Source organism: Carassius gibelio, chromosome A14 (assembly GCF_023724105.1).
Source record: "Carassius gibelio isolate Cgi1373 ecotype wild population from Czech Republic chromosome A14, carGib1.2-hapl.c, whole genome shotgun sequence".
Lineage (NCBI taxonomy): Eukaryota > Metazoa > Chordata > Actinopteri > Cypriniformes > Cyprinidae > Carassius > Carassius gibelio.
Genome location: NC_068384.1, coordinates 1,597,262 through 1,623,391, shown reverse-complemented (window position 1 = coordinate 1,623,391; position 26,130 = coordinate 1,597,262). Strand labels below are relative to the sequence as shown.

Sequence of the window (26,130 nt, the reverse complement as noted above, 5' to 3'; positions counted from 1 at the left end):
AAACTACTATATCTTGCTGGAGTTTAGTGCTGTTTCTAAAGCATGTTACTTTCTACCAGGTGTCTGTTAGATCACAACACTGGAGTAGAGAGCACTATGAATTGTTCTTCATGCGCATAGTAACTGAAATTTTAAACTGTTAAAAGAAAAGGCTCAATAGACTATTGCACAGATGTAATACACTACTCATCAAAATCCTCTTTCCTATGTGCTTTAAACTTTTCTTTGCGGAACGCTGTGACTCCATGTTGCTTCAAGTGCATCATTCTGCACAGTTGATGCGCATAAGCGATTTGTGCCGTTTAATACTTTTGTGCAATGAAAGATTATTACTAGCCTTTCTTGTTGTCTTATCTATCATATGTTGCTGCTTCATTACTGTGCTATACATTTTATAGTATATTAATTAATATATAAATATATTAGACTTGTTTTTCAATTTATTTTAATACAATACAAGGGCAATGTTTCACATTTGATCAGATTTACCTACACTTATTCACTTTTATTTGTTCCCCACAAAAATGGGTAACACTTTAGAATAAGGTTCCATTAGTTAATGTTAGTTAACTACTTTCGTTAACATGAACTAAGCAAGAACAATCCTTCTACAGCATTTATAAGTCTTAGTTCATGTTAATTTCAACATTTACTAATGCATTATTTAAATCAAAAGTTGTGCTTGTTAACATTAGTTAATGCACTGTGAATTACCATGAACTAACAATGAATAACTGTATTTTCATTAACTAACATTAACGAAGATGAATAAATACAGTAATAAATGTATTATTCATTGTTTGTTCATGTTAATTAATACATTAACTAACATTAACTAATGGAACGTTATTCTAAAGTGTTACCCAAAAATGTATAATATTTTTTTTACTAAATATTTAGATTTTAAAAATTATTGTGCATTCATGATTTTTCTAGAGTAACTTTTGTTACTGAATTATCTACTAACTTAGTTTATAGTAGTACTTTTATCATAGATTATGATTAACACAAAAAAAGGGATGATCAGGTCAACACACTGAGGTAAAGTAATTCTACACTGATTTAAAAAAAAAAAAAACTGTGTTGGTATCAGATCGGTATCGGTACTGGCCGATACTAATTTCTGGTATCAGATCGGGATTGGTTCTAAAAGGTGGTATAGAGCCAGCCCTAATTTAAAGTTCAGTCATCCAAGCCTTCATATGATTACTGATACATAATGGCATGGTTATTAGCAGCATTTAAGATGACTGTTTGTGTAGCTATGACTAGCTGTTTGTCTTGATTGAAAGACATATTTAAGTGGTTTTAGTACATTTTAGTACAGTCAGAGCCAATTACCTTCTTCAGGATGGAGGTGAGTCTCTCCAGCTCACAGTCGATGATGATCTGGCCCTCCTTCATTTTGTCCAGCTCCTGGAACACTTTGAGGAATGATGCTTCTGTCATTGTCTCCACATTCACGGAGGTCACCAGCCAGTTATGCTCTGCCGCTGTGTCCAGAACCTTCTGCAGAACTGACAGTCCTAGAATACAAATGACCAAAATTAGGTTAGCAGATCTCCAAACAGTTGAGGTACTGTAATCAGTTATCAAATTTATTCATTTTTGACATGTATTAGAAATTGCGATTTTCATTTTGTATTAAACAAGCAAGTTAGGCCTAGTTCACACCGCACAACTTAAAATGTCAACAGATCGCTGTGCTGTTCAGACTACATGACTTGCTGTCTGTCTTAAAGATGTTGTGTTGTTCACACTACACGAACCTACGTAAATGATCCACAACAGGGGGTCACACACTACCCAAGCTGACAACAACTTTGTCACCCAATGACTCTAGCTGCTCCCCAAACCACTTTTTCTCATGAAAACACATGAGAAGTGGAACTTGAATGATACAAAACAACCAGACTGTCCTCCAACAAAAAATGACCCAACAAGTCATTTGTGCAAGCAACTCATTACAACCTATATTTACATTTTAAAGTTAAATGCCCTCTAGTGGGCGTAAAAATAATGACGTTGTGTTGCATCTGACATCATGAAATGGCATATGACCAGAGATGTATAGTAACGAAGTAGAACTACTTCACTACTTTACTTAAGTACTAAAAGGCGGTATCTGTACTTTACTAGAGTTTTATTTTTTTCTCCTACTTCCACTTTTACTTCGGTACATATTTTCGCTGAGTTTAATACTTTTACTCCGATATTTTTTTTTATGTGCTGCATCGTTACTCGTTACAATTATAAAAATGTTACGAATCATTCCATTACAAACCACTGCCAGAACTGTAGATGGCAGGTTTGATGAAGCTGGCACATCATTGAGCGAAACAAGCGAGACTGCGCGTGCTGACTGAACTGCTGTGAAGAGAGAGATGAACACCGAGCCGAGCCAGATAATGACTCGTTCACGAGTCAATAACCAGTTGCATCGGTTTTCGGATGACCAGTAACGTTAGTTCTTTCTGACAGTTCGATTCAATAAACCAGTTGAAGAAAACAGTTCACCGATTCTTTTGCGCTCGATGCAATGGCGTCATTGGCGTTGACTGCACTTGGGCTCATAACATTAACACAGAATCAGTTCAGAATCAATCACCAAAAGAATCAGTTCGGTTCCAGACGCTCTGTGTGTCGGTTTGCTTCACGCTAAATCACACATGCGCAGTATCATCAGCTCCTCGGTTCACGAATCGGACGCGTCTGACAGAAACGGTTCTTGACTCGTGAACGAGTCATTATCTGGCTCGGCTCGGTGTTCATCTTCAGTTCTCTCTTCACAGCAGTTCAGTCAGTGTACTGTTTGAGTCAATGAATTACTCCGGGATATTGGTTTGTTTTAACTCAGAGGGAGTGTCAGACACATTAAACAAGTTAACAGCTTAATTCATCTGTGGATTAATGCGTATTGGAGACGCGAACTGTTTAAAACGATCCAGTTCGATTTGGTGGACTGTTTCAAAAAGATCCGGTTACATCGAATGATTCGTTCGCGAACCAGATATCACAAACTGCTTTGTTTTTAACTGTCTTACAACAGACACGGAAGAGAAGACAATGCTGAATAAAGTCGTAGTTTTTGCTATTTTTGGACCAAAATGTATTTTCGATGCTTCAAAAATTCTAAATGACCCTCTGATGTCTTAGGGGTTTGAAACAACATGAGGGTAAGTTATTAATGACATCATTTTGCAAATTGGGCTAACTAACCCTAGTAACCGTTTTTTGTTTACAAGAAGTTACAGTCAAAGGAATTGTTATTGTCCTTTAGGTTAATCATTTGAAATAGTAAAAACAATATGTTCCAACTTTTGACTATTTTCTTTAATAGCTACATAACACAATACTTCTACTTTTACTTTCAGTACTTGAGTAGTAAATTTTAAAATAGACTACTTGCAATACTTAAGTACAAAAAATTTTGAATACTTTAGTACTTCTACTTAAGTGTGGTGCTTAAAGAGCACTTCTACTTCTACTCAAGTCACTTTTTTGATAGAGCACTTGTACTTTTACTCAAGTATGGTTCTCTAGTACTTTATACATCTCTGCATATGACTGTCATAACCACTCAAATGTGTGTTTATTTAAATGCAGTGTGTGGACTTTTTACTTGGTCCAACTCGATCTCACTGGAATTCGTACATATTTTGTTAGAACACATAAAGATTGCCAAGCACTGATCACTCACTGATTTCCCCCGATCACAGCCCGACCTGTCGGCAAATCCATTGACAGGCAAATTGGGCTTAAATCGGATTTAAAATCCTGTAGTGTGAACTGGGCATAAAAAGTGATGTGACATGTGGCCAAGTATGCTGACCCATACTCGGAATTAGTGCTCCGCATTTATCCCATCCAAAGTGCACACACACACCAGTGAACACACACACACACACATACACCATGAACACACACCCAGAGCAGTGGGCAGCCACTTTTTGTTGCGGCGCCTGGGGGTTCGGTGCCATTCACTCCCCTACTTACAATCCGGCACTAGACTCAAACCCACACCCTATGGGTTATGAGTCAGACTCCTAACCATTAGTAATGTGTAAATTAAGATGTGCTGGTAAGTTAATTAATCAGGAATTCATTCTAAAGCAGCTCAAGAGCTTTGAGATCTATAGCATCGACACTGTGTTATCTCTAGCCACCTCTGACCATCTGAATGCCATTTTATTGGCTGTGAATGCAGAAAAAACTGCCAAGAAGATACAGGACAGTGGAGGGTGAGAGCCAAACTGTTCACAGACAGGAAATGGGGTTCGATTAGTGAAGACACTGATCTTGGCATTGGTTCCACAGACAATGGATGCATGTGTGCAACACCAAGGGACCAATCAGCTTCCTCCCTCAACACCAACAAAAATCCCTCTAGATAAAAAAAAGCGCTTAGTAGCAATTAAAGTAAATATTTCAACACCACAAATCACAAAAACACAATCTGTTTCCAAACTTGTGATGAATCACTGTCTGCTATGTACAGCACCTTCATAAGTGTTCCTAACGTTGCTAAGCTAATGGCATTATACTCTGATACTGTCACCATTTTAGTTTGTTAGTTCTGGTTTAGAATATTTTTTTCTAAAATAACAGCATTCATTTGAGTAATTTCTTAAAAAATGGTGAAGATATTATGCATGATATTGTTATAAAGTAACACTACTAACGTTCACTTATGATGCCCTAGAATGCTGCTTATGGAGGCAGCTTACTAGAGTTTGGAACAGAGTGACAGTTTCTGCACATAACACCAGCCTCATCTCTTGCATAAGAACTGACAAGTTTAAGGATCATATGATCCCATGACATGATGACAGTTGAAAGTACAAGCGTACATGATTGCTCTTATTATGCTGCCATTGAGAGCAGTTTGCTTCTTGTGTTCTCATGGTCAGCTCCTCCAAACTCATCTAAACCTTTCCAACACTCAACTCCACACATTCACAGCCATCTTTGCATTATGTTTTGTGAGTACTTCACAGAACAAGGCCAAGTTTATTCAGTGTTTTTATTTTTATTTAAATAAAATCTGCTCCTGAAAGTCTATGGCATCTAGTAAATTGTGCCAGCCTCTACAAAGAAACATAAATACAGTAACTCCCCTGAAAGGATTTATATGGGAAATTGTTTATGAAATGTTTAATGGACTCAGGTTTGTTTTATGTTTTGAACAGCACCCAAAGTAAAAAAAGCGTGCACTCAAATTTTACAGTCTTTGTTTAATGCAACACCACACAGCTGCTGCATGAGCTGTAATTAAAAGGAGATCAACAATAAAGATGCACGCTTTATAATTTATGGAACCGATGGATCCCACAGCAGAGATAACAAGAATAAATAGGCCTATTTCATTTATGGGGTGGGATGGAGCACAAAATAAATCAGCATCTGCATAAGCAGCATCTGTGTCAGAACTGTGTCTTTCTGTGCACTACAGTGACTAGATAACACTAAGATAAAGCATTAATTCATGAAAATTCATTAATTTCTTATTCACCTTTGCGTCATTCCAAATCTGTATGACTGTATTTTATCCACTGTATACTCTTTTTTTTTTGGAGAATTGAACAATTTAAATGAGTCAAATGTGGGATAAACAAAATAAAAATCTGATATCAGGTTCAGAAGGCTTTTTTGTAGAATGCAATGCACACAGACATTCTTTTCAGGTTTGGTGGTGCTTAAAATGAGTAATATCTAGGAATTCCCTTAGTTCATTGATGTTGTTGTGGAAACCATCAACAGAACAGCTTGACCCAGAGCTCATTTTTATTTATTTATTATTTATTTTTATTTTTTTTAGCATTATATAAAAAGGTTTTGTTGAATTAATTCAGTTGCTCTTTTTACCCAGTATTTACATGGGTTCCAATGGAGACTTGAATAGGACAACAGGTCAACGGAAGTTAGAATCTGACATAGAATAGATTTAGTTGTTTCAGAGGGAAAGGTGGATATGCTTGTGATAGCTAAATGGTGCATTTGTCACCTTTTTTAAGCTGAAATGAGGACATTTAATATTTAAGTATAAAACATTACGGTAAGTAAACAATCAAAGAAAGTTCTTGAAGCGGTCCAACTAGACAGCAAATCATATTTACAGTGTAGTTTGTAAAACAAGTCAAAAATAGTAGGATTCCAAAAGGAAAGAAAGCACAAATTGACAGCAGAAGCAAGGAATATTGATTTCCTCCTCTGCTTCTGTCCGCCTCTGTTTTGAGCACTTGCCCTTTGACCCCTCTGCATCTGAGCCAGTGTTGCTTCCTGCTTGACTCAGTGTGAGTAAAGCTGGACCACTTTAAGATTGCAGGATGATTTGACATTAAAGAGCCCACACTCCCAGCAGGCTCAACAAATGGCTCTCGATGCACACAGAGAACATGGCCAGCGGGGGAAGACATCTCTCCTTAGCCTCATTCTCACTCATCTGGGCTGGTGTGACACTAATGGAGTACTACATCTACAAGGAAAACAGTACATGACGCCATGGCTGGGTTCACATACGGGCTACATGCACTCTCACATGTATGTCCTTAAAAGGCTTAAAATAACCCTGTAGACATCTCAACACTGTATCTAGGCAACAATACGCTGGTGATACGAATTGGTTTGGTTCCTCTCAGTCACAAAGTAAATGATCCTACAATCTTAACCCAGAGCCCTAAGCACTTTCACAAGATAAAACCATCACAGAGACACTCGTGGCATGCGTAAAGGCAGCCATCAAACCTATCGTGTGCATAGTAGAGCGATGACAGAACTGACAGCGACAAGGCAAAAAAAGACCTGGAAAGGAGATAGTTGGGGGTGAGATCATTGTAGGGAACTATATTTCTTAAAAAAGACCTGTATTATGCAGATCGAGTCATGCTCCCATCATGGTCGTCTGAGCTGAACGTCTGTGGCAGATGGTGATATGTTATGGGGACACTGCAGTTGATTGGCTATGGGGGGAAAGCACACCTGGTGCTGACAGGTGTGTCAGATTCTACCTGCTCAGGGAGCAGCACCGGATGCCTGTGACTTTTCTAGAGCAGATCTGGGAATTTCAGGTATTTATTTTGAAGTTAGAAGAGACAGGCATTCAAAATTCCTGTATTGCTGTGCCGTGGGATGGTACATGGCAACAGGGTCCAAAATTAACATTCGCCGGGTGCCAAATGCAACTAAAAAATTGGGTTAGTCATCACTTGGCTGATAACTTTCTTAGAAACTGCAACATGAGAAATCTTTTAAATCAAATTAGTTAGACGGTCTAATTAGAATCAAATTAGAACAACAGTTTGACTCTCCTTGTTTGTGAAAGATGTGTGTTTTAAATAAAAGACAACTGTACCAAAGAAGCCATCAGTGTGTCTTCTTAACTTTTAACAAAATTGAGGCTTTTCCAATCAGGATTAATTCAGAATGTCAAATGTTTAGGAATAGGAATGTTCTCCCATTCTTGTCTAATACAGGCTAGTTGCTCTAATCTTAGGTCTTCTTTGTCGTATCTTCCTCTTTATGACGTGCCCAATGTTTTCTATGGGTGAAAGATCTGGACTGCAGGCTGACCATTTCAGTACCCGGATCTTTCTTCTACGCAGCCATGATGTTGTAATTGATGCAGTATGTGGTCTGGCATTGTCATGTTGGAAAATGCAAGGTCTTCCCTGAAAGAGACAACGTCTGGATGGGAGCATATGTAGTTCTAGAACTTGGATATACCTTTCAGCATTGATGGTGCCTTTCCAGAAGTGTAAGCTGCCCATGCCACACGCACTCATGCAACCCCATACCATCAGAGATGCAGGCTTCTGAACTGAGAGCTGATAACAACTTGGGTTGTCCTTGTCCTCTTTACTCCGGATGACTTGGCATCCCAGTTTTCCAAAAATTAATTCAAATGTTGATTCGTCTGACAACAGAACAGTTTTCCACTTTGCCACAGTCCATTTTAAATGAGCAAATGCCTTGGCTTCTGGATCATGTTTAGATATGGCTTCTTTTTTGACCTATAGAGTTTTAGCCAGCAACTAGAATGGCACGGTGGATTGTGTTCACTGACAACGTTTTCTGGAAGTATTCCTGAGCCCATGTTGTGATTTCCATTACAGTAGCATTCCTGTATGTGATGCAGTGTCGTCTAAGGGCCCGAAGATCACGTGCATCCAGTATGGTTTTCCAGCCTTGACCCATACGCACAGAGATTGTTCATTTTCTCTGAATATTTGGATGGTTTTATGCACTGTAGATGATAAAACTGTAACTTAAAACTCATTGCAATATTTCTCTGAGAAACTTTCTGATGTTGCTCCACTATTTTTCACCGCAGCATTGGGGGAATAGATGATCCTCTGCACATCTTGACTTCTGAGAGACACTGCCACTCTGAGAGGCTTTTTTTATATCCAATCATGTTGCCAATTGTCCTAATAAGTTGGAAATTGGTCCTCCAGCTGTTCCTTATATGTACATTTATCTTTTCCGGCCTCTTATTGCTACCTGTCCCAACTTTTTTGGAATGTGTAGCTCTCACGAAATCTAAAATGAGCCAATATTTGGCATGACATTTCAAAATGTCTCACTTTCAACATTTGATATGTTATCTATATTCTATTGTGAATAAAATATAAGTTTATGAGATTTGTCAATTATTCCATTCCTTTTTTACTCACAATCTGTACTGTGTCCCAACTTTTTGGAATTGGGTTTGTTATTTCACAAAAAAATGAAGCCACTGTAACTAAAAATATAATGAACAAAATTATTATGGCTGAGTCTGATTCTTCAATGTTCAATACTTAATAATTCTGATGTTCAGAATGATGAAAAATGGACGAAAAAATAATTTTCTTTTTTTCATGTTTGTGTTAAAAAACATAAAAAACAAAACATGGCTTGTAAGAAATATGAGGTAATTTTGGACCCTTGTTGGAATGACAATGAAACTGTGTGGGGGTGCTTTAAAATTGGGATTTTCAGCAGGATACCTTTTACTCTGGCACAATGGTTAATTCTGGCAGATCCCCATTGAGAAAGATACACAAATGAGCTCTAAGTGCAGGAAGAGAATTTAGGACTGGGAAAATCAATCAATGCATCGCGAATTGAGAAATGATTCAGCATCGATTCTGAGAAAAGCAGATGGCGCTGCATGAAACAGCCTTACTCTGTTTGTTCCCAAATCCTTTGAACCTAAAATAATCATTCATAAAATTTGAAAAGGTTTAAGCAAATTACAAAGGTGTTCACAGTGGGCTGTGTTAACATTAATCTTGCGTCATAAAAGCATTCTGGTCCAAAGTGAAATTACATGACTCAGCTGAACGCACAAGCACTCTTCTTCATGAACATTTGATTGTCCGGATAAAAACTAGATTAGAGCACCATCTGCTGTTAAAATCTAAACTCAGAATCGATTCCAGAGAAAATCGCGATGCATTCGGAAGATCTCAGAATCGATCCATGGATTTATCGCCGCAGCCGAAGAGATGCATCCACTCAGATCAGAACATCATTGTTCATCCCAGCAACACACAAGCAGGCAGCTCTCTCATGAGTCATGTCTATATCTGTCATTACACACCAACATGTTCACAAACAAACCACAAACAAAAGCTGACTCAATGTGCACACCAGCAATGTGGTGGTAAACACTAGTTTTAAGAAAACCAACCAGCCACTTTCAAAAGAGAATTCTAATGGACGAATTAATTGTACAGTGTAGTGCATGCTATTTCAGCAAAACATCTTATTCACTAAGCACACAAAAAACATTTTTACCAAGTAAATATGTTGCAATAGCACTACACTATGAGTATTTAAATTCTCAAGGGCTTCAGAGGCTTAATATACAATACCTCTTTTAAAGTGCTTTTAGAAAGAGATTCAGAAAAAAACTTTCTGTTCATGTCAAGGGTTTTCAAACCCTTTGATGCCATGGCCCCAAAATATGATGGCAATCACCTTACACTGTGTGAAAAAAGTTCAAATTCAAAAATATTAATTATGACATTATTATTAGTATTATTATTACTAGAACTATAATAATGATAATAACAATAATAATAATTATTATTATTATTTTAGAAATTGCATCATTGCATTTGAATAATTAATAATTATATTCAAATAAAAAATATGTATTATTATTAAATTCATTATTATAATTTTTAAATATACATATATATATATATATTTTTTTTTAAACGTGAGGGCCTAGTTTGGAAAATCCGAGGTCATGGAAGCAGCTATACATCAAGTAAAAATAGAATAAAAACATGCAAATAAACATCGCTTTTAGAGGGTGCAATTAATTTTTTGTAAATTCCCCCCAAAATCCAAAGATTTAGAGCATAAAAAGCAGGTCTCACCAGACTCTGAGCTGTACATGTAGATGAACCTTGACCACCTGTAGTGCTCGATTACGCCCACCAGGGCGTCCTGCAGTTCAGGTCTCAGCTGGATAACAAACTGGTTGGAGTTTTCCATGGGGAAGCTGGGCGTCACAAAGCAGACGTGTAGTGCACTGCAGAACGACATCAACATGTTGACGGTCTTCCTGTCGTACACGCCGATGATGGCATACACTCCTTTGGAGAACTGCGAACAGACTGGAGATGACAACAGAACACGATTTACAATAACAGACATCAAGCATGTTGCATTGTTAACATCTCACTGGTTTTATTATTCACTTCTGAGAAGCAATTAGTAAAAAAAAATGTATATGCATCACTGGACTTGAAATGGCGCGGATGGAGTTTCTGAAGGGGCAGATAATCAATGCGCACAAAGGTTCTCGCTGACATTTACCAAACAGCAGGGCGCTTTTCTATCTCTGCTGCCTTGAACGCTGAATATCTTTTCCTCTTCCTGTTGGTGGCAAAATAGCCTCAGTCTGTTTTGAACCAGGTTTCCCTGTGTATTTTAGTGCTGTATCAAACTCTTTTGTTGCTATTTTGCCCTGGCTGAGGTTATTTTTCACTGCGGCTCCGGGCCTCACGTTTTAGTCCCGCAACTAAACAGATTGAAGTTGCAGTCTGTTCGCTGCCCAAGGCCCAAATCCCAGCAGGGGCCGCCTGAGGGGCACAGGGGGAGCAGGAGTGATAGGCATGGCCATCACCCAAACTGCCTGCCCCACGATGCAACAGCCCACAAGCAGTGCAGGGTGCCAACTCCTCCAGCATGTGTGTTAGTGCGTGTGTGTGTGTCTGTGACCACTGGCCTACATCACATGCAGTATACACACTTAACATCCAGCTTAAACATAAACACTTCATCTGTCAGATATATAGATACCGTCTCATTCAGAAGTCACATACCATGAAATAAACGAGCAAATTACATATTATAAAGAGAAGGTGATATTTAACACAGGCACACTAATTTAAACTGCTCTCTCTGCACCGCATATAAAAGTCACACACTTGGTGCTAAGCAATAATGATTGTGACATGTCTATAACAGATGCTGCAGTGAGAAGCTCTGAGGTAATATAAGGGGTGTTCTTATCACATGGCTCCGCTTCCTCTGTGACTTGCACATTAATTCTGTCTGGGCTGAGCTTTTGGACCCGGAGACACACACACACACACACACACACACACACACACACACACACACACACACAGAGAGAGAGAGACACAGACAGAGAGAGACACAGACAGAGAGAGAGAGAGAGAGAGAGAGAGAGAGAGAGAGAGAGAGAGAGAGAGAGAGAGAGAGAGAGAGAGAGAGAGAGAGAGAGAGAGACAGTGAAAAAGGAAAGGAAGGTAGGGGGCTGCTTCCTTCTGTGTTAGCTATTACCAAAGACATATGGCACATTGAATCGAGATCCTCACCATATCATATACACTTGTATTGAATGGTTTCAAATACTTCAAAAACACTTTTTGTCAATTCATACAATGTTAATATCCTGTGCTCATTCATCTACAACATATTTTGAATTGGCTTCCTGGCAACAAGCATCAGCAGAACATATTCATTACTTTTATTTGATATCACTTGGCATATGACTTTATTCTAAATGACTAAACAATAATTGCAGCAATATATTGGCTGACTGAACAGAGTTTTAGTGCCTTGCTCATGGGGTTTTAAACGTGCAATGCTATCTGAGATAGTCACACTGATGTACTTGAAAGTGACGCAAGTAAGAGTCACACTCCTTTCATCATTAAAAAGTAACAAAACATTAAAAGATAAACACATTTATTTATTTTTTTGATTCCAGTCTTATGCTCACCATGGCTGCAGTTATTTGATCTGATGAAAAATTTTAATATCATGAAAAGTGCCATCTGAGCTCTTTAACTCTAATTTATTATTTCATAAGTAGTACCATAAATGTCATGGTAAAAGGTTTTCAAGATAGAATAAAAACAAAAACATTTGGTTTTTAATTCGTAACACGTGTGCAAAAAAAATCAATTGAGTCTATTTGCCACACGGCCGCCGACACTTCCCACGTGTGTGATAATCTGGAGGCAGATTGGAAGTGTGCGGCTCTCTCTCACTCATCTGCTTCCCTGTTCTGAAAAGTTCCTCATGACAGGGAGCACATGGCGATGTCATCGGACCCTCTAATGACAGGAACACACTGGCCGCCTGCAGTGGTTTGTGTTTGCCTGAGTAGAGGCGTAAAACACGATGTGAACATCTCTGGCCAGCCTGTGTTCTCTCTGGCCCTGCTAAAGATCCTGGCAGCATCTGCCCGTCCTGGCACCATCTCACAAACAGATCTCCACAGGTCTGTTCGGCCCTAGCAGACCCTCGGCGGGGATGACTGATGACTGTATTGACTGTTCAGCTTGTCTGATGTCATGGGACTCGTTGAGCATCAACTAAGCTGCAATCAGACTAGAAGCTACACTATAAAAATATACAGTATTTACACACAAAAAAAAAAAAAAAAAATAGCAGCTGTGGTTGCCAGAAATTAACAGAAAAAAAACATGTCAATGATTCAGGTATTATGGGATGGGATATTGATGCCTGTATATTTTACAACTTATTTTACAGCGTATATTTTATTTAAGTGGTATAATGTCAATATACAAATCTACTTGAAAAACAAAATCAACTTTCTACTTTAAAATGTACTGAAAACTACCAAGGTAATACACGGGGGACAATAGAAATATCTTTGTCTGCATCCAAAAAACAGGGCCAATAATTATATATACAGTAGACAGTGATGTATACAAACACACAATAGCATGAAGGTAACTCACATGACATTCAAATAATGCAGTAAACAAAATTAGTAACAGAATATGTAGCACAAAACGCCCTTAGTACAGTAGCAAATATATATGGTATACCAATGTATATTTATGGTAAATCATGTTAATTTATAGTTTTTACTTGCACAAACGTATGCACACAATGCAGAGGCTAAGTGTAGTCATGCTAAACATTACAGTGTGAATGAAGCCAAGCTAAAGAGATTGCTTTAGTCTAACTGAAACTGAAACACGCATTGGTTTTTGCATGCATTTGTAACAAAAAGAGCAGCATGAACATTCTACTGATGTTCTCCTTTTGTGTTCCACAGAAGAAATTAGAGATTTTTAATATCATATTCAACTGATAACAATGAAGAAACAGTATATTCTTTGTAAAGGGGCTGCTGAACTGGCTTTCCAGTGTTTCTGTTTTTGCACATCCTAAATTACATCAGTTCCACCTAATATGTGTGAAGCCAGTCTATTTAAGTGACAGCATGTCTCAGAGGTTCTTGCCAGGCAGCACTATGGAGTAAACCTGCTTTAAACTGCAGTCTGAGAGCAGCCGCAGGTAGACTCCCTCAGGAGAACCGTGGAGACTAAATAGCCATTTCCTTCTCAATCTGTTTCACTCACTCACTATTTCTCTTTTCTCCACCCCTCCAATCATGAGCAGAGAACCTGTGGATTATTTGGAGCCTGTGTGCTCTTTCATCTGTTGTTATTTGGTGTATGTTGATGACCGATAACATGTTGGTGTATTTGAATAACTGTGCAGTAGATGGAATTTTAAAGGACATCCACATCCACTGCTTTAATGAGGTGCTCTGCTCACTCTTTTGGCCTCCAGTCCTCTGTACAAACACACACACACACACATCCTATCCTTTGGAACCCTCCAACATACAGTACACACACAAGCTACATGCCTCACAGATTAAATATAAAACACACATGCACATCCAAAATAACTCTGCAATCTCAATCTTGCTACACACTGGAAATATCACAGTAATTACACACAGACAAGCTTAATAAGACCTTCTCTCTCTCTCTCTCTCTCTCTCTCTCTCTCTCTCTCTCTCTCTCCCTCTCTCTCTCTCTCTCACACACACACACACACACACACACACACACAAGGACACACATAAGCCTGTCCATACTCATTGACGGGAGTTACATGTCATTACCCTACACAGTAGAGCGTATGGCTGCGGGCATTTAAGGGGACATGTAGTAATATCCTGCTGTATTTATGCCTTAAGTGGACAGTTCCAGGTCAGCTATACATAATGTGTTATTTCTAAGGAATTCAACCTTTACAAATACAGTATGTGCATGATATGACAACATAAGCCAGGGCTTCCCATCATTTGCATGTACCCATTGCTTGCTCATGTCCTGTGATGATTCCATTCAGTCGCAATGGTGGATGGCTTACAAATCCACAGGGTTGTCTATAATATTTATAATATTTTAATTAATGTATTTTATAATATAATGTTTACATATTGTTTGTTTCAAATAATAATTATTATAATTATTATTAAATTATATTTAAAATATATTATAGAATATGTGTTATTATAAATAAATTATTATTATTATTATTTCATAGAAATATGATATAATATTTCATTATAATTTTAACTATATACTATTTTAAAGTCAGCATGAAATAGAAACTGCAATTGTCTTTTCTTCTGTATTATGGCATATCTGATTGAAAAGTTTTCTCAAAAAATAAAAAAACATTATAAATTAAAAAATATATTTATAATAAACACTGCAACATTCCATAAAATAAAAACTAAGAAATATCACATTTTTCATGGTGACTGTATTTACATTTTATATAAAAAATCTAATAATAATTTGAACCTACACATTCACATGATCCAGAAGTTTCATATATTTTGCTTGCAATAGAATAATGTCTGCTCTTCCCTGAAAGTGCAAAAGAGGATCCTGGGAAATCTCTTTGCTGTGGATAACGGTAGTCATGTCCTAAGCAGCCTCTCAGGGCTGAAACAGCTGTTATCACTCCAGCAACAGGAGAACAAACCAATTTAGCAAAAGCCAGAGGGAACCTCAGAAAGATGTTTTTTTTTGTCCTATTACCCAAACGCAAAAAATAGCCTGAGTACTGCATCTCATTTTGTCCATCATGTCTGATGCAATAAAAGAGCATAAGATATTGACAGTTTAAGCTACAGTGTGATGTTTGTGTCATTTTATAAAAACAACTAAATTGTCCTGCCAGGTGGTTGACATTAGGACTTAGGCCGTGTGTCCACCAAAGCATTTATAGCCAGCTGAAAACACCTAGCTGTGAGCACTTGAGAGTGCATCTGAGGCAAAGCGTTTTTTTTCAGTTGAGAACGCATTTTGGGTGCTATGATAGATAATATAGTGTAACTACTAGTATCTGATTTTGTGGATAGTTTACTTATGAATACAAAAAGGTTGACACAATATAAAGTAAATGGTTTTGTTGCATTGTTGTGCTTCTTGTTGTCATCCGTTGCTGTTGTACAAGGAGGATGTGGCGGTTGGTTGGAGTGGAATTTGTCTCGCCCATCCTCCACTGTGACTGGCCAGCTGACAAAAAAATGACAGTGTTGAGCACCACGTTTTACCCAAAGTTGAACAATCTACAACTTTTAGTGGGGAGAAAAAAATGCTAAGTGCGCAGCGCTCAGTGTAAAAAAACAAAACTAAATAAAACACTCAGTGCCTCGTCATGCTCCTGGCATCTTAAAAATGCAACGCTCCCATTGAAAACAACTGAAAAAAATAAAAACCACTTTTGTGGACAGACGGCCTTACTGCTGTGGCCTTAAAGCATTATTTAAAAGCCACACAGATGAATCTGAATGATTTCCAACAACCGTCTCCTTACAGGTCTATAAAGTCTGTCTGTCCAGTGTGTATCATCTCGGTTTAGTTTGAGCTGTTTTTAAAACAATGTGACAATAACCGAGCTTTACCCGTCACAGTGAGTGCCTAATGATAAAAGTATAGAGTCACAGGTCCTTCATACTGAGGGCCACAAATAGCTCTCACTGCAGCAAAAGTGATCCAGTGTTGGGTGAGAGGAAGGTCTCAGGTGCAGAGAGACCACTGCTCTGGCCAAGTGAGAGTTCACTTCTTCAGAATGAGTCACCTGCACAAACTGAGCATGAGAGTGAGAATCACATAAATACGGAAGGGAATAAAATCCACCTCAGTGGCAAAAGTGACAGGTTTGCACTCATACTGGGTGGCACAACTGCATATATCCAACCAATCACTGCCTGAATTATTCATGTTATAGCAAAGCTGAACTTTCAGCAGCCATTACTCCAGTCTTCAGTGTCACATGATCCTCCAGAAATCATTCTGATATGCTGATTTGATCATCAAGGAAACTGCGCAGTCATGTAAAGTACAGTATAATAAATCTTAACTGCTTCATTGCTTGTTTCATCGCAAAATATAAACTATATTATGGCCCAGCACTAAATGAAACTATATCTACTAAATGTGACTATTGTCTCGCTACGGTGAGATAAACGCACAGAGAAGATGAAGATGAATGCAAATAGTCTTTAATAAACCCACACAAGGGTTAATCCAGAACAGACAGGAGAAACACGTATGTAGTAGACCGTATAACAAACCGAGAACAGAACACAACTAATACAGTGGAGCAAATGAGGATAATTAATTAACCAGAAACGCCTGAACTAACATGCAGGAAAACTGGGTCACAGAACACATGAGGAATAAAAACACAACAAAAGTCCAAAGGGGTGCGACAACGATAAGGCATTAATATATTATATTACATTATAAACATGAACATCATGATTCTCTGTAAAGCTTCTTTGAAACAATGTGTATTGTGAAAAGTGTTCTACAGATATATAGGACTTGATGTTACAAATGCATTGTATTAGATCTGCATAGTTAAAAGGAAAAGGCTATTTAAAAAATAATAATAAAATAAACCAGATAGCTTATGGAGAATTGTCTGGTTGACAGGCATTTTGTTCCAGAAACAACTAAGGATGTTGATTTCAGAGGACGATAAACACATCTAACTTAAACTACATTTTACATCCAAATTTCAGCTTTTCCAGCAAGAAGGTACTTTTGCAGATAGTGGTATTCATTAAAAATATGTTATTTCAATAATTTTATGGCACATTCTGAAGCTCTACATTCAGAGAGCATGTTTGGATATTTCCACAAGCTCTCTCTCTCTCACTCTCTCTCTCTCTTGCTCTCTCTCTCTCTCTCTCACACACACACACACAAACACACACACACGTTCACGTAGCTAATGCATTTGGTATTTTTGACAATTTCAAAAACATTTAGTTTACTTTATTTTTATACTAGTTTTACAAATGAGGACGTCCCCAAATGGAGGTTTTTGTCAGGTTTTTCTCACTTTTGAGTACACATTTGTCCCCAAAATATGATTAAATAGGTACACACACACACACACACACAACTTTTAATGCATGTGAGCACAATAATAAATTCCCAGCTGAGAGCGCTTCCTTTCATCCAGCTGGATATTAAACTCAAGTCAAGGATCGGAACACTAAGTAGGGCTGAAGAGTGTTAGAGCAGGTCGACCGGAAAACTTGACGCTCAGTCAGTGGTGTGCAGGGGATGAACAAAACGGTCACACTATCAAAAAGTGCTAATAGTTCTGTGAGAGTCCATAGCAGCTAGGCTCAGTGTGTGTCCTCGACATCACAGAGAGGACAAAAGAACAGTCGTTGGACAGGCATCAGTAACACGTATTAGCTCTTGTGCTTTGCAAAGTTGCAAAGCATAAAAGAGGCAGATGTCAGCTTAAATCAGAGATAGGGCTAGTCTCTTTCTTTCTCTTCCACACTCTATCTTTCTCTTCTTTGTTTCACCAGTGTAAACGAACAATGACATCTTAATGCCTAATTAAGCCGATAATTGAGAAAACCAGACCATTCACAAGGCATCTTAAGAGACAGCAGGCTTTTTATCAAGTGAACATAACTAAATGAGCATACAAAAAGGCTACAATAAATTTGTTCATCAAACTTTTTTTTATATAATTGCATAGAAAACCTTTCATCAGATTAATTAGGTTCAATTAACAGTTTAATTTCCCGAGTGTAGATTTTATTTTTATTTAATTATTATTTATTTTTTTCAACTCTACACCTGTGCCAGATTTTCCATAATCACAAAACATTTTTCTAACATGGATAATACAGCCTATGATTACACCTCCACAAGCACTAAAACCTACAGTGCTTAAAATTAAAAAGCCCTTCTCAAATTCTCTACGGCCCTGTCAGCCAAGACAGACACATGTGTCCTCATTAAGACAGGAAGCTCAGGCTATATGGGGCATCCTCCTAATGAAGCATAATTGGACTGCTTTCACTATTTAACATGGTACTATATGAAGGTATGGGGACAGCGGAGTCTCTTGCACTAGATAACAATGTCAAGTTATCATTGTCCCATACTGATTTTATTCTTCAGTCTGATATACCGATTCTTGCATTCGTCATTTCCAGCTCGAAAATCAATAGCTTCCCTTTGTGTTTTACCACTTTAAAGTTCTTTGTTGTAGTTTTATTTATTTATTTTAAAAAAGCACAGTAACAGTTGTCATGTTTTTGAGGAAGACTAGACAGATGTGAGCAGACGTGATGCTCTCTTTGTCTCTCATTAATGTAAAGGACTGTGCGGGAAAAAAAAAAAAGAGTCTCTGTTCATCTCTCAGACTGAACATGACAGCTCTTCTCTTTGCCTCGTTGAGAAGTACATCCCTCGCTGGATCCTTACTTACAGCTCTCCAAAAAACTAAAAACAAAAAAAACAAAACAGCGAACCAGAGATACAAAGCCACCACATATTTAAATCCACCATGCATTGTACACAGTCACATCCCTATTATTGTTGTGAATGACCAAAATGTATGATGCTGCATTGGATTTTTTTCAAGCTGCGGTGCAGAGCTGCCGTGGGATGTCATGAAAGGCTGGCGTTTTTATTCATGTTAGTTTCAGGGCAAGTCACAAATTGCAGTTTGAGATTGAGATCCGGACAAGCATAGGTACCATCTAAATCACAAATAATTTCTCATAAATTAAAAGACACTACACTCAAACATTTGAGGTTGGTACAGTTTTGTTTTTGAAAGAATTCCATTATGCTCACCAAGGCTGCATGTATTTGACTGAAAATACAGTAAAGACATTATTATTAATATTGTGTAGCATTATCATCACAGTTTAAAATCACTGTTTCTATAGTAATACGTATATTTTTAAATGTACAGTAATTTATTCCTGTGATAGCAAAGCTAATTTTTGAACATCATTTCTCCAGTCTTTAGTGACACATGATCCTTCAGAAATCATTCTAATATGCTAAATTCGCTGTTCAAGAAACATTTCTTATTATCAGTGTTTCAAACAGTTGAACTGCTCACGATTTTTCTGAAAACCGTAATCATAAAGTCTTTTTTTTTTCTCCATATGGGTCTGTTAAGATACAAACTCCATAGGCAACATTAAAGCTGACATGTTTTTTTACACAAGTTCACTGCCCTGCGACGGAAGAAATGTGTCAGCTGCTAGAGATTCTGCTGTATCGGGGTAGACAGCACATTGATTATAATGGAAGTGATTAAATGGCTAACTGTAGTCTGTTTACAGTTGCAAAGCAACAGCACAACCTGTAATACAGAATTCGACTGATGTCTGGTCACAGGTGCACAGCGGCTTTGAGTGTGGCTCATCCAGTTCAAATTTATAATGTTGATTTTTTTTATCGATTGTTCAGAACTTTTTCTGCTAAGGAAATTTAGGGCAAATCCCATCCAGATCATTTACTCATTCCGGATCTGGAGGTCTTGTTCTGGGAGATTTGGTTTTTGAGGGTGATCCTTCCCACCCCTTCAGGCCTCTTGTTACACAACAACACAACACCCCAGAGCAAATTCCCATAACACACACAATCTTAGAAATCCACTACCTTGCTGCCTGTACGCATTTCTCTGTGACTGTACAACATGCAGAAAGACTCGCTGCAGAGGGTTATTATTTTCTTCTCAGTGCAAAACACTGAAAGACATTTCAGGCTTATGACAGAAACCGCTGCTTCTTTCTGAGATACTCTGATGCATGTTTACAGCGTCTCCCAAGAGCTATCACATCAGATGTAAAGTTGTAAACTACATATTGTGAAACACCTAATAAAGAAAAAAACCCACACACATACTACTCTTCAACAGCAGCAAAAAAAAACAAAAAACAAACAAAGAGATGCTTCATTTAGATCATTATATTATGAGACTTCACTCAAATTAGTGCAGATCAAAATATAGCACTAGTAAATATACTCGTTTCAGTTCTTTGTCTTGAAGTGTGCGAATATTCTTCAGGCCTGAAGGCTTTTTCTCTTGGAGGTCTTGGAGGTTTTTAAGTGGGCTCTTTAGGCTTTGCATGGAGGAATAAGTGAACATCTCATATTGATTGAGTCTTTGCATGGGGTCCGGGTATTGATCAGCTCTAATTCTGCTCACGGATCAAATAAAGGAATCTACTATTAGCTGTGAGCACTTCAAATGTCAGTGAGACGGTTGGAGGTCAGTGAATAAATTGCATTCCACCTTTATACAGACACATTCTTCTGAAAGCGAAAATGTGTCTATTACAGGAAAGTGGGAGAGTGAATGAAAAAAAAAACTGTCTGGTTTATAATCTATTTTAATTATTTGTTTACCATCAAGCATCTGGTTAATATTACTCTCTACATATAGAGGATATCTAAATTTACTTCATCTTAAAGTAATAAGACTTACCATCCAGCCGGTGAAAACACAGACAGCAGCAGAAATGAAATCAAACGTGGCTTTGGGAACTCAGGTTCTATTGAGATTCATTCTGATTCTATCCAGAAACCTAAAAAAATTCAAAGTTCCTCTTACAAGATCAAATCCCAGTAGGCAAACATTGTAACTTTATCCCGCTGTTTTACAACAAAGTAAATGAGTGCTTTTCAGAAATTTTGGAGAATGTTGGTAACCAAACAATCCAGAACAATCCTGCCCTCTTTTTTACTGTGTACTCAACCCCCTCTGGTAAAGGTGGCAGGTGCTGATGGTGAAGGTTTGAGCCCCACACAAGAAGGGGAGCCGCTGAGGGTAAGTTTCCTCAGGCGTCTCCGGACACATATTCAGTTCCTGGCACAAGAGGCCATTCAGCATTACACAGAGCATTACACGGGGCCTTCACAGCACTTCACTCACAGCACACTGCGCGGGGGCTGCCCATTCACTACTCAACAGATCAGGACTGGAGCAATAAAAGAGACCTTCAAATATTCTGGACAAACTGCTGCTGTGTTTAAATATGACTGAGCTTCATAATGGGTCAGTGCATAACACAGGTCTTATCTTGAGAAAAAAAAAAAAGATGGTGTGGAAAAAGTTCAAGAACATCATTGACTAATGAGCATGTTGAATTTTCCACCTGAGAGAACAATGAAATTCATAGAGGGACTGATTTATCTCTTCGCACCATTTAAAATCCCACCACGCCACTAGCTCAGACAGAATCAGTGAATGGAGTTTGTTTACACTGTTGGGAAACCTCCGCATTAGTATTTGGAAGTATACCATAATATCTGTTCATAAGGCCATTTCGCAATTGTTTTCATTTAATCTAATTGGTTTTTCTCAGGATCAGAGAGAAGGCATGAAGTGCTGATGAATGATAGGTCTGTCTTGACACACGCTTAATGCATGAAAAGAGGATAAGGTGGGAGGATCTATGCATAGCTCAAAATTTACATCAAGAAAATAAATATTGGTAGCTCGGTGGAGATGAATGCTTAGACTGAATGTGCATTTCTTTGATGTGCATCTCAGGAGTATTACAGAACAAAGACTATTTAAAACATGCTATAGAACTGAAAGACATTTTCACACTGATTTTCATACTCAAGTGTCTAGTTTGTGTCATAATTCAAAAATAAAACAAAACAAACAAACAAAAAACTATGCACTCTCTATATTCTTTGATGCTTTCATAACAAACATAAACAGAGAATGAGTCTGATAGAGCAGTGTTCCCCAACCTTTTTTCTCCCACAAGTAAGGCACAAGTATCCCATCATCATACTAAACTAGAAACATAATTAATGATGGAAGTATTGGAAACATTTCTAAGTGCAAATATGAAAATATATTTTTTTTATCAAAAAAGCACTGAATGTATATATAAAGATTCAAAATTCTGTTTTATATATTTATCAAAGCAAAAGTACCCCTTGTTGGGAATTAACACAGACACTAAATAAAGTGAGAATTTTTTCACATCCCCTGTCTATAACTTCACTATATTGTTGCTGTTAGACATCTACATGAATCTAAAGAGCTTAAAGTCATTGGTTAATCAATTAATATGCTATTAATGCTTGTTTTCTCAGCGCTTTGATCCTGTTCTGTACAACGGAAGCTACCACACGTTGTGCGCTTTGAGACTAGAAACACAAAAACTGTATCTTACAGGCTACTAAATCATAAAATTACATGTGACCCAAAATAATTGACCGACAACCCCAAAACTATTACGCAAAAATGGTTACTAATTCAAAATAATCAGTATTTTGAGCAAAATAGAACGATTTCGTGATGCATCACCGACAAAGAGCGCGCGTCCATCATGACGCATCGAGACTAATTGCACGCGCGGTGCAACGAAATTAACAAAAACTAACGTACACAAATGTGTTTAACTTGATAATTAGGTTATTGCACAACGACATATTCCAGGCGTAACGCATTCAGCGTAATACGCATTTTTGCGTCTGAACCCTGCACTTTCTGCACTTGTCAACCACATCTCGCTAGTACATTCAAAACGCGCCACACTTGGTATCAAATATATTAGGCTCTAATAGAAATAAGATCGATTTTTATCTCCGCGAGGTATGCGCAACAGGGAGACAAAAACTTTCACATACAGACTTCTTTTTCTTTTCTTTTTTTATCATTCTGCCATCAAAGCAACAAATAGACACGAACAGCAGCTGCAGTGCGTTATCTATACACTGTAAAAACAGGTTGTACTCACAAGCATATGTCATGGAGAAGCTATTCCCCATTTTGACCATATCCACTTGAGGTACCAGTTTAGGGATATCCTGGTGATGCGAGAGCGCAAACCGAAACACTTCATATTCGTGTGATTCGGTTGGGAATAACCCTCCTGTAGGGGAAGAAATACATTAAATCTCACAATACATTAAAGCAACCTAATGAGTTTTCTGGCAAAACAAGTTAAAGTCCATAATTATGAATCCTTTTCCATTTTTTTTTTCATAACGCATCATTCTACTCTCCATCATTCACTTTTGTCATTCACTCACCTATGTTGATATTACTTGGGAAACTGGAACCGAAGCACAATCCCAGAAAACTGGTGCAGAGCAGTGTGAGGCTTCGCTGCATATTTCCTTTTGCATTAGCGAAGAAAAAGAAAGCCAAATCCCAAGCATGGGTATGCGCGTGGTGTAGAATACGTTTTCTGAATGCTCTCACACTATCCGCACATCAGCGAGTGAGCAGCGTGGTTCACAGGTGCACCTCTCTGCGCGCGCTGCCCTCGCTCGCACTCGCGCCGCGTCTTGTGTGTTGCTCTCCAAGCCGTTCCTTCAGAGAGAGAGAGTGTGTTTGTGTGTGAGAGAGAGAGAGAGTGAGAGGGAGAGAGGGGGATCCGATAACCGTATTCCACTCCAGCGCAACAGAATGTGTAGACTTTCTTCTCACGTTCACAATTAAACTGTATGACTGAATTACAAAGAGGTCTTTCTCGCCCTCTAACTGTGCGTCTTGTTACGATAGCGAATAACGCGACAACAAACGTGAGTGAATGCTTTGAAATTATATTTTAGAGCTCCTTCACTTTAAGATCCTCCCCTGTCAAAGACAATAATCGCAGGGCTCTAATATTTCATTAGGTTGCCTCCCCTGTAATGATGAAAAATCTGCTTTTTTTTTTTTTTTTTTTCAACAAAACCTAGGAGTAATTAAAATAATTAACTGTGATGTATACCAGCAGTTTCAAGAACTATATATGTTCTTCAGTAAAAACAACAGTTGTTGTGGGGACAAATTTAAATAGGAACTATGATGCTAGTTTACATGTTTTTATCATATTAACTAAGGCATAATATTTTAAAATATAATTTAAAGTCTTCTTGCCTTCAAGTTTGCAGAGGCCTCCTGGTTGACAACCACTGATTTAGAGCATGATAGATAAACTTTACTAGCTGATATAAACAGAGAGGCCATCTGCTGCACCCCAGACCGAAGACAGCTGCTGTCCAGTTCCCTCATAAGGAAATTAAGGTTTCAGACAGGCTTACAATACTCCATAACATGCCAATCCAGGTGAATGTATAGATTTGATATATTAAAGGTATAACTAATATTATATGTAGAATTATTTGAGCATTTAACCGTAACCCCTAGTTGCTCCAGAGGCGTGTGACCTCTGACATATATATATATATATATATATATATATATATATATATATATATATATATATATATATATATATATATATATATATATATATATATATATATATATATATATATATATAGCAATTGTAAGTCACTTTGGATAAAAGCGTCAGCTAAATGAATAAATGTAAATGTCTGTGTTTGATAGCGGTGCAGGGGATTGCAAGGTAACAGCCTGAAAACAGTGTGTTCAATGTAGGAAACAGTGGACAGTGCATACAGATCATGTGAATTTGAGCAACTAAATATGCTGTAACTGCAATAAAATCAACAATCATAAAATATTTTAATGCACTTTATCATGAAATCTCTTATCTTCCTTGGTATAGGCACAACATGTGGAGTTAAAACTTTGATAGTTTGTACAAGCAGGCTCAAGCACTGAAACCATCCTTTATAATGTTGCTGGGAAATCTCTACTTAGAGCTGCAGAGCCGGCTTCACAGCCACTTTGAGCTTGAGAGAGCAATGCCAAGATTAGAGCTCTCGGGCTGTTTCAGAACAACAGTGGGTTATTTATAATCCACTGCACTTTCGGTGTGATAGAGATTACCTGCTGGCAAACACTGCCGGAAAAACATGCCAGTCACTGTTGCAGCATCACTAAAATAATTCTCAAACCATTCAAGATCATGTTCTCATGGACCCATGTATTATGCATCATACCTATAGGTTAAATTATCACACGGCCGAGGCTGCAATAAAAATATTTTGTTATTTGTCATATTTTGTTGCGAGCAAACCTACCAGGGTTCAGCTCAACAAAGTTTCTGCTTCAGCATCAGGTGTTTTGAATGCAAGGTCGGCTTAAATGCTACTTTAGTTAATTTGTCAGGTCAATTTGATTTTCCTTTTTTTATGAAAAAGGTTGTAAATCCTGCCTTTGACTTAATTAGGATTAAGGATAAACTCATTTATCACACCAAAGCAATTTCTCTCTTCTGGATAAAGGAAAAAAAATTGGTTTTCTTTTTAATATTGTCTCACACAAACAGGCCAGATTAACATATTCTCATTGACAAAAGAAATTTAAGCGATTAAACTGGTGTGGGGCGAGAAACAAGAGTAGTTCAAATTAACATGCAGAGTGCACCAATGCTCTCGAAGAATGCTCAACGAGACTCGAGAAAATGAAAGAGAACATCTGAGAACTTGTGCAAAGTGTGAAAGAGAAGGCATCATTTCTTAGGATCTGAGTTCAAGAGGAAGGCACACATACATAAGGGCTGCACTCAGCCACACCAGCTTCTTGCAAACATCTCAATTACTTATTGGAAAGTGAGAAGGTGAAGAAGCCTTTCTCATTAAGCCTGTA

General features: G+C 37.8%; 1 protein-coding gene across 5 annotated transcripts in view; it reads right to left on the bottom strand.

Annotated features, from left to right (window-relative positions):
• Window positions 1–23,958, bottom strand: part of LOC128027189 (glutamate receptor 1-like) — a 73,166-nt gene extending 49,208 nt beyond the window's left edge. The window contains exons 1-4 of one of the 5 annotated variants that reach the window (XR_008186650.1): window positions 23,655–23,949; window positions 23,360–23,494; window positions 10,371–10,610; window positions 1,342–1,526 (exon numbers count right to left, since the gene is read on the bottom strand). Coding sequence is in view for 4 of the 5 variants with exons in the window: in XM_052614529.1 (XP_052470489.1) it covers window positions 1,342–1,526; window positions 10,371–10,610; window positions 23,360–23,494; window positions 23,655–23,736 (642 nt within the window). In the remaining variant the exon portion in view is untranslated. Of the gene's footprint in view, window positions 1–1,341; window positions 1,527–10,370; window positions 10,611–23,359; window positions 23,495–23,654 lie in introns of all 5 variants that reach the window. The other 4 variants (XM_052614529.1, XM_052614528.1, XM_052614527.1 and 1 more) reach the window with 4 other exon arrangements.
• Window positions 23,959–26,130: the final 2,172 nt, after the last annotated feature.